The 9,826-nt window shown below is 34.3% G+C and overlaps 1 protein-coding gene across 1 annotated transcript; it reads right to left on the bottom strand.

The window, feature by feature from the left end:
* Window positions 1-3,745: 3,745 nt before the first annotated feature.
* Window positions 3,746-9,008, bottom strand: LOC137622610 (uncharacterized). Its single transcript, XM_068353215.1, has 2 exons — window positions 3,876-9,008; window positions 3,746-3,766 (listed from the first exon to the last, which is right to left on the bottom strand). The coding sequence occupies exons 1-2, from the start codon at window positions 9,006-9,008 to the stop codon at window positions 3,746-3,748; spliced, it is 5,154 nt and encodes a 1,717-aa protein (XP_068209316.1).
* Window positions 9,009-9,826: the final 818 nt, after the last annotated feature.

Below are 9,826 nucleotides of genomic sequence, written 5' to 3'. Positions count from 1 at the left end.
GAAGAAGAAGAAGAAGAGGCTGATTGGTGAGAACTAAACCTTCCTTCCTAGGTTAGATAGTTACGATGATGATTGATCGATGATTAGATAGAATAGGATACAATGTTTTAGTTGGTTTTCATTGTTGTTATTTTTATTATTTGTGATTTTGCAAACAGTTTTTCCAATTTATCTGTTTTTTTATGGGCTTCTCTCTTACGTAAGGTAGAGCTAATCGAAAACGAACGAACGAACGAAGCGGCCTTGTTTGACTTTGTTGCTATTTCTTGACCCTGTATTCCATGATTTTCCTGACTAGGCCTATATGCTACAGCCTGTCTCTATTCACCTACATTTCTCGTTGGTTTTATTTAATGGGGTGTTGTGTTGGGGGGTGGGTGGAGTTAAAAACGTTATTCACAGTAAATTGAAAGCAATAATCACCAATAATGATCTCATAATAATCATTGGACGTTACTCATGATTTTTGTTAATATTGATAAATATGTCTGTTCATATATACTTGTATAGTGTTAATAAACTTTCATTATCGGAAACATTAATTTTATAATCATCCCAATTTATTGATAATTTTATTACAAGTCATAAGGTGAATTCAATGGACAAAATCCAATTTGTCTACAAAGTTAATATTAGATATTTCCGTTCAATGTAAAAGATGAATATTTATTATTATCAATCACTATTAATTAACAGTGATGAATAATAATCGCTTCTAATTACTATTAGTGAAAAATTATCCATATTAATCATTAGTTAATAGCCTTTAATGATGTTCTTATTTCGCCTGGCATAAGAAGAGTCTTTTTTATCATAAGTCCTTATGCTAGTCACTACACTAAATAGGTTCTTTTGTAGTATCACAGTACTAATAATATACAATGTTTGTTTTTCAAACGTTTGGAAACTTGAACGTTATTTTTTAGTTATTGTTGTTGAAATGTTTCTCTTTGCTGCTGTTTAAGGGTTAAGCCGTTCGAATAGTTTGCCAGGTTCGCTGGTCGCTCCAGGCCCGGCCTACCAATTATTAATCCACCCCTAGGCCTATGTAAATTGGTGTCCCTGTTTATTGGGAAATAAAAATTCATGTGGGGCTGAGGATATAATCCACAAAGACGTCTGATGCATTTACAGCAGTCCATTGCTTTCTTGCTTCAAAACTTCATACATATACATTATACAGTATATGTATACACATACACACACACACACACACACATATATATATATATATATATATATATATATATATATATATATATATATATATATATACAGTATATATATATATATATATATATATATATATATATATATATATATATATATATATAGGCTACATGAGTGTGTATCAGACATTTTACTTGACAGTCATTTTATGAGGATTTATCTTTACTTGTGAGTGAATCACAAAAGACTTAATCTCGTTTCCTTTGATATTTCGCTCTTTAATTTTGATAAGAATTTTCAGTTCTTTTAGTTCATCCCGAAGTTTATAATTTCTTTTATTGCCGATTCGGAAGGAAATTTTATTTTAAATATTTTCCATCAGTGTATAAAATTCGATGAATACAGTCTAGTATTACTTGATTTTTTTTTTTTTAATGTCAATAGGCCTATGCTTTTGCATCTGTATATAAACATTTTGAGTGGGGGATACCTTAAGGTGGTGAAAGAGTTTGTGTATCGCCATGATCAGCAAAGCTGTGCTTAGATAGGTATACTTATACTAGGTTGGTTTGTTTTGAGAAATCAGACAAAAGTCTGCTACCTTTACCAAACTGCCCTGGTCAGCATGATGATTAAAGCTGTTCAAACCCTAGATTTGACTAGAGACATGTCTGAGGCCTTTGTCCTGCAGTGTACCATACACGACTGTATTTGTTGTTGTTGTTGTTGTTGTTGTGAATGCAGGTTAAAGTTATTTAAATTATCGTAAGGAAAATATCCTAACGCTTTGTTCTATATATGAAAAAACCTTGAATACTTTCATTCATATTTAGTATTTTTACCCTCATTCAAAACTATTATTTTTGTAGTTTGAAACGGGTTTCATAAGGTCTCACTGAAACACCGACCGAAACTTCGTGTCTGATTCCTTCCTCTTTTCTCTTAACACATTTTTAGTGTTTCAATGAAAGCGTCTTTTGCAATTGGGAGATTGTGGGACACAACGAGGACTTTTCGCTCTTATTGGAAATGAAATTGTTTCATTATTGTAGGAATTCATTAAGCTCTCAATGGAGGTTTGATTGCCAAGGAAGGTTCAGAAACATCTTTATATATATATATATATATATATATATATATATATATATATATATATATATATATATATATATTGTATAAAAATGAGGTTTTTATACAGATTTAATGAAAAGGTAACTCATTAAATTTATAAGTTAATATAGGGTATAGTAAATAATAAAGTATAAGTTACAATGAATTTAATTGTAATGTATATACTCGAACCAAAAATAAACTTCTGAATGACAAACAATTGACGTGAACCATAAGGATAGAAAGTGAGTACTTGGGCTGCATCATCCGGAGGCCAATGAAATGAATCCGAAAGTATACACACATCTGAAATAGTGAACAAAAGGAAATCTTAAGATTTCAGGTATGAACGGAATCGGACACAACTACCCCAATGAAATAACAGCCCAAAAATAAACAAGTAAAATGTAAAGTATATTTCTATCCCAGTAAACAAACCGTCAAAATAATAATAAGATCAATCAGAATTCAATACACTTAAATAGTAAATTGATTAATGAAATACAAACAAAGTAACTATAAGTATAAATAAGTATGTAATGTAAGTATAGGTAAGGTACGTATAATTTGGGTAAATATAAGTAATAACACTTATCACACAAGCATCGATTAAAGCTGCAGAAATAAAAATCAAGATCTGGATATTTTAAAACAAAGAAAAAATAGCTTTTCTCTTACCCTGTTTATAGTGTAATTTAGGAGATAGGTAGGCGGGTTCTCTTTTGGCAGGTCCGGGTCCAATGGTATTTTGAAAGAATTATTCCATATTTGTGCGACACATGATCGTGATGCAAATAATAAGATCCATAGTTCACTAAATAACTTCAAAAATTAATCCACTGTAAGTATGACTGGAACTTCTACAGTCGACTGCTGCTGTTCAAGTTCTTGACAGATACTCTTCTTGACAGGTACTATCCGGTTCTCCGTCACTCAGTAAACCAAGAAAACATTTTCCGCATTAAAATTGGTGGTTTGTTTACGGCAGTAACCATTTAAAAGGATTAGGCGAGAAAAGCTATTTATAAAATTTACGTTAACTTTAGAATTGACTAATTAAGTAATTACAGAGGTAAAGTACTTTAATACTGATGCCGTAGTGATAATGTATATTTTTTCTTTAATATCTAGTAAAATTAAAAGAAAAATACATATTTTTCTACACTCCAGGGGAGAGATTTTGATTTAGTATGAAATCAAAAGTATGTAATGTAAATGTATTTACACGAAAATTACCCAAAAATAAAAACCAACCCAAGGAATCCAAATAAAACAATATTAACAGTAATGAAAAATCCCTAATCAGATTCAGCCAAAATTTGGTGAATTTTGGCAGCCCCCTGTATAGCTGCTTTTCTTTTAGGACGTGATGATACAAAATGAACATTCTTAGTGTCTGGTACACCTTGCTTCTCATCATCGCTTGGGACTGACAAAAGAGGAATTATAGAACTAGAGTGCCGTTTTAATATTTCTCCAGTTTTCCCTTTAAAGAGTTTCACAGCCGTAACTTCATTGTTTATATTTTTTACAATTTCCTTAATGCGTCCCATTGGATAATTACAGGGTTTAGCTAAGGGTTCCTTCAAAAGTACTATATCTCCAACTTTAAGTTCTTTATGTTGAACGGGCTTGTATCGGTCTTTTTTATTTACGGCTTGATATATCAGATTCCCAACAAATTCTTCATTGTATATTTTAATAAGATTATGTCGTACATTTTGCAGTTTCAGTAATGATGAAGGAATCTGATCTGCATTAAATTCTGGATCGGCATCTGTTGGGCCTTGTAGTTGAGGGATTATATTGATGGAAACCAATTCTCTGCCATGAATCAACATCTCTGGGGTAATGATTTCTGGAATGCTCTCTCCTGAAGAGTCCCTAAGAGACTCTTTAAATGAAATTGGCCTTCTGTTCACCAAATGTATAGTTTTGTGAACAATAAAATCAAAATCCCGAAGGGGAAGAATGTTATTGCGCATTGCTCCAAATAATAAGCGCTTGGTTAGTTTCACACAAGACTCTACTAACGAGCCGAGTTGATTACATCCTTTGTAATATTGCTCAAATTTAAAGGATTTAATTCCATGTTCCTGTAAATATGCATTTGTCTCGTAATCGCTCAAGAAACTAGAGACCTGATTTGCACCAGCAACGAATTGCGATCCCAAATCAGACAGACATAAGGAGGGAATGCCAAATTCATATGTATGAAGTTGTAATGCTCTAATAAATTCCTCTGAAGTTAAATCCATACAAATTTTCAAGTTAATAGCCCGAGACCATAGACATGTAATACATAACAACCATACCTTGACAGTATTTCCTTGATCATTCTTTATTTTAAATGGACCCATATGATCAATGAAAATCTGTCTGTACGGTATGTTTTCAGGATTAATCCTAAACTCTGGGTAATGACTTTGATTTAATTTGATTACCCTCTCATTTAATCTCTTACAAGTAATGCAGTTTGACAGAACTTTCTTCACAGTCGAGTATATATGGGTAATCCAAAAGTTTCTTCTAAGTTCCGCCAACAAAGGATAACAACCAGCATGTGAGAGCTTCACGTGCAATTCCCTTATAATCAGAGGAACCAACATACTGTCCTTCGATAGTAGTAAAGGATAGTTGAACTTGTTAAGATGTTGGACTTCCTTCAATCTTCGGCATTTACTTTTTACCCTCACCATGCCATCCGAATCAAGAAACAAGTTCAACTGTGCAACAATGTTAGGCAGATTCTTCAACTGCTTCTGTTTTGAGTGAAAATAATCAAAGACATCTGGGAAGTGAATATGTTGATCCCTGATTATAATCTGCCTACAAGCTTCATCATAAAAGTTAAAACCTTCATCTTCAACTTCAAAATGATCTAGAGCTGGATGTTTGCTTTTAAACTTAGATTTCAAAATGCTGCAGAACCTGAGCACCACCGCATGCACTCTCACGGCCTTCTCAAAACTAGAAACCCTATTAAAAGGGAAAAGATGTTCCGAGCCCACATTCGGAGGTGAACAAGCACTACCACAATTTGTTTCCACTTTATGCACTTGTTTTGATTCAAATAATCCAGGTATGATGAAAGACAATGTCCTGTCACTACAGATCACATTGCTTTCGCTCTCTGTAATGAACTTAGGACCAGTTATATAGTTTGTTTTCATTAGCTGCCTAAAGGATAAAGGTCTGGTGATGCAGTCTGCTGGATTATCTTCTCCAGACACAAAAGAAAATTTCATACAAGAATCCTCACACAGCTTATTGATATACTCTAATCTATTGAGTATAAAGGGTTGCTTTTTTTGTAGTTTGTCAAGTTTCAAGGCGTAAGACTGCAGCCAGGTCAGTACCACCAAACTGTCAGAATAGACCTCGCATCCAACTATCTCAATAGGATCAATGCAACCAAATCCTGAAAGTTCATTCTTCAAATCCTTTACAGTTTCTACAGTTAAAGCAAGAGCTTGTAATTCCAAGCTTGGTATGGATTTTGACTCCAATTGTTTACTCACCAGTTTATTTCTTGCTAAAATAAAGTAGATCTTATTTGTACTTATGTTATACAGATACACTGCAGCGCCAAACAGAACCTTACTACTATCAGCAAACCCAACCAATTTATATTTGTCAGTACGAGCACCAAAATTCCGTGGGAACTCTACAGAAGGTGCAGAATTGGCCTGCTTGCAGATATTCTTCCATTCATTGATCAAAGGAGCAGTAAGCTTTTCATCCCAATCTAGTTCTGGTCTACACTGCAATCTGTGTAGAAACAATCTGGCTCGATTCAGTATAGGTCCATTGAAATTAAGAAGATCGAACTGTGAAGCTATAGTAGATAAAACTTGTCTTTTTGTTGATGAATTTATATCCAGTTGTATGGGTTTTGTAGACAAGGTATCACTCATTCGATCCCACTCAAGTCCCAGCAGTTTACTTTTTGTCGGAGCCTCTGTTTCCTGAATTTTGTCAATTTTTTTTTGTAATGACATGTCATTTGATAAAAACTGCTGAAGTGAAAACTTATAAGGACTGAAAATATCCTCCAACATTGTATACATCCACAACAAACACTCAGACGTTTCTGCCGTAAATGCACAGTTGTCCATATAAGACAACTGATAAATGGTTCTCTTGAGTTTCATCAATTGAAAAGAATCATTGGTAGAATCCAGTATCAATATCTTGTATAACCCAAGCATTAATAATGCAGGTGAACATCTAAGTCCAAAAGGAAGTCTACTATTCTTATAGCCAATAATTGAAAAATCTCCATCTTCAAGATTTCTAAACCATAAAAAACAAAGGCGATTTTGGTCGACTTCCTCAAGACCTATATTGTTGAATGCCTTCTTTATATCAAAGCAACATAATTTGCTTCCGAACCTCAAATTGATAATGGAAGTGGAGAGTTTCTGATTTAATGTGGGACCTGCATGCATAGTTTGATTGTGATTCATACTTCCTTTGTCACTCAAATTGGATAGGAACACAACCCTACATTTTGTGGTCTCACGATCAGGCTTAAAAATGCCCATAAAAGGCATGAAACTGGACTCTGGATGCTCCTTCTTGAATTTATCAAGATTTTCAATTCTCTCAATTATACCAGCATCTGCTTGCTCTTTAAATACCACATTTATCTGCTTCAGTTTATCATCTAAATTTCCTTGAAATTTTCTTTGCAAGCCTGACAGTATTTTCTCTGATATATTGAAGTTATGTCCCAAAAGGTGAGAAACTCTAGGGTTCCAGAGTAATGGCATTACCAGCCTCCCTTCACTATTCCTTGTAGTTTTCTCTAAAACGTAATTGACCAACTGAGTATGGATTTCAACAGTTTCAGAGTATATTGAAATCTCTCTACACAATGCTTCGTCACAAACAGAATCAAGTACATCCTTTTCAATATCAACTAACCCACTGACTTCATCATCCTCTCCTTCCAAAACAAATGATTCATTTCTAATCTCGATTTTACCAAAATCTATATTAGAGGTTTGATAAAACTTAGCTTCTTCTGAAGGCAGGTAGTCTGGGGTTCTATTAGTTATCGAAATGTAGGAAGACGACGAGACTTCAGGGGCATATGGTAAATAAGGCAGATCATGTAAAATAGTCTCGGTTGCTCCCTTTAACACTACACCATGAGGAGTTCTTGAATATATAGATTTCTCTCCGAATACAATTTCAGTCTCAGGTATGCAATAGCTGGATTTTGATCCCAAAATAAGCTGAATATCAGAAATATCTTCTGAACCATCCAAAAGTCTTGTATCTGCCAATTTATATCCTTTTGACAGAAATCCATTCACAACTCTGTTCAACTTGGGAAGATTCAAAGTAATATTTATATTTGGAAGGCACAATGCATAAATGACTCTTGTATCCCTGTCAAATTTCATTTCCACCTCAACAATTTTGGTGTCATAACTTCTAGGGACATTGATACCATTCACAGTAAGTTTAATACTCTCTCGTATGACTGGTAGATTCAATTTGCTGGCCAACTCTTCAGATATAAAATTGGATTGACATCCACTGTCTTTCATACAACGCACATTGGATCCACTTATGTTACACGTGAAGGTTGGAAGAATCGTATCTCCCTCACTTGAGTTATTCAAAGCCTCTGTAATAGTAGTAATGTTATTCTGGGATCTTTCCATAGGATTTTTACCCTTTGGGTCTTTCTTGTCCTTGTTTTTTTCATGGAACTTTTTCTTGTTAAGGTCCTGATTCTTTTGACTAATGTCATTGGATTGATTTTCCCCTGGATGAGTGCACAAGTAATTCCAATGAAAACCTTTGCAATTTGCACACCGATATCTAAATTTGTATCTGCACTTTTCAGTAGAATGTGATGCCAGGCCACATCTAGTACATCCATCGATACTCTTCAATTTCTCGACTTTTGAAACAGGAGAAATAAAGTTCGTACAATCTCTGATGTTATGGCTAGCCTTTTCTTGGACTGTGCTACACAAGGAGCATGGATAACATTTTGCAGTAGCTCCACTAGTTCCCTCTGGTGTGAAGTTCACATTTATTGCCATATCCACAGAATGATCTGTTACTTTCACTTTCTTCTTATGGTGACTGTATCTTGTGCAGGCAGTGAAGAAATTATCACTAATCTCTTCAATTGAAGGCCATGTATGGTTAGTTATATTTATCAGTAATTCCCTGAACTTTTCATTCAAACCTGTCCATACAAAGTATTGCAAAATATAATCAATAGAAATATTCAACTTACGGACATTCTCTATTATACCTTTGACTTTGGATACATATTCAAATGGGTCATCACATTTGTCCAAGTTTAGCTCAGATAGCTGCTTGATGGTGCTGAATTTCTGAACGTCTGGAGAAGCAAGTGCCTTTTCTAAGAGCTCCTTTGCTTTACTATATCCTTGGTTATGAGACTCCAAGGAATCTATCAAAACCAAGGCTCTTCCAGTTATCTGCTGCTTTAGGAGTAAAAGCTTTTCGTAGTCAGAGTATTCATACCTGTTGATAACTGCCTCAAACTGAGATAAAAATTTAGTTAGGTCTTCGTTCTCTTGACCAGAGTATCGAGGTAAAGGAGCTGTTGGTCTCTTCAAAAGGGGAAGAGCTGGAGTAGGGGGTGATGGTGTAGTCGGTACAGGCGATTGGAGCTTAAATAAAGACGAACGTAGTTTGTCTTGATAATTTTCACAGGCCGCCAATTCTTCCATTAGTTCACTTTCGTTTTCTTCAGAACTCCATTTAATACCCTGTATTTGAAGATCCAAATCCTTCAAACGTGCCATGTTGTCAGTCAACTTAGACTCAAGTGCTAGCTTATCTGAAGCTTCAAGTAAGATGAACTGATCACGTTGATTAAAAGACTCCGTAACAGACTTTCTTACAAACTTCCGAGAAGTTATTAATCTCTTCAGTTCAGTCATCTTGACTAATATATAAGTAACAATAACAACAGACCACAGTAAAACAATAAATAGCAGTACTAATACAAGCAGAAGTGTATAAACAGTAATCACAAAAAATAACTTAAAGTAATTTTTATGTAAATTATTACCATGGACCCTAAACCTACCTCCGGGAAACACAGCCACCCACTCAACTTCCAGATCCTGTCACGGTCGCCATGTATAAAAATGAGGTTTTTATACAGATTTAATGAAAAGGTAACTCATTAAATTTATAAGTTAATATAGGGTATAGTAAATAATAAAGTATAAGTTACAATGAATTTAATTGTAATGTATATACTCGAACCAAAAATAAACTTCTGAATGACAAACAATTGACGTGAACCATAAGGATAGAAAGTGAGTACTTGGGCTGCATCATCCGGAGGCCAATGAAATGAATCCGAAAGTATACACACATCTGAAATAGTGAACAAAAGGAAATCTTAAGATTTCAGGTATGAACGGAATCGGACACAACTACCCCAATGAAATAACAGCCCAAAAATAAACAAGTAAAATGTAAAGTATATTTCTATCCCAGTAAACAAACCGTCAAAATAATAATAAGATCAATCAGA

The sequence above is a fragment of the Palaemon carinicauda genome, chromosome 29, assembly GCF_036898095.1.
Source record: "Palaemon carinicauda isolate YSFRI2023 chromosome 29, ASM3689809v2, whole genome shotgun sequence".
In the NCBI taxonomy this organism is placed as follows: domain Eukaryota; kingdom Metazoa; phylum Arthropoda; class Malacostraca; order Decapoda; family Palaemonidae; genus Palaemon; species Palaemon carinicauda.
This window is presented reverse-complemented; position numbering and strand designations above follow the sequence as displayed.

Excerpts from the sequence above, each read along its gene's own strand:
- LOC137622610 (XM_068353215.1), bottom strand. The coding sequence starts at position 9,008 with ATGGAAGAATTGGCGGCCTGTGAAAATTATCAAGACAAACTACGTTCG. Across the intron at positions 3,767-3,875 it reads AACTTAAAGTTGGAGATATA|GGAAAACTGGAGAAATATTA; the intron begins GTACTTTTGAAG and ends AACTCTTTAAAG.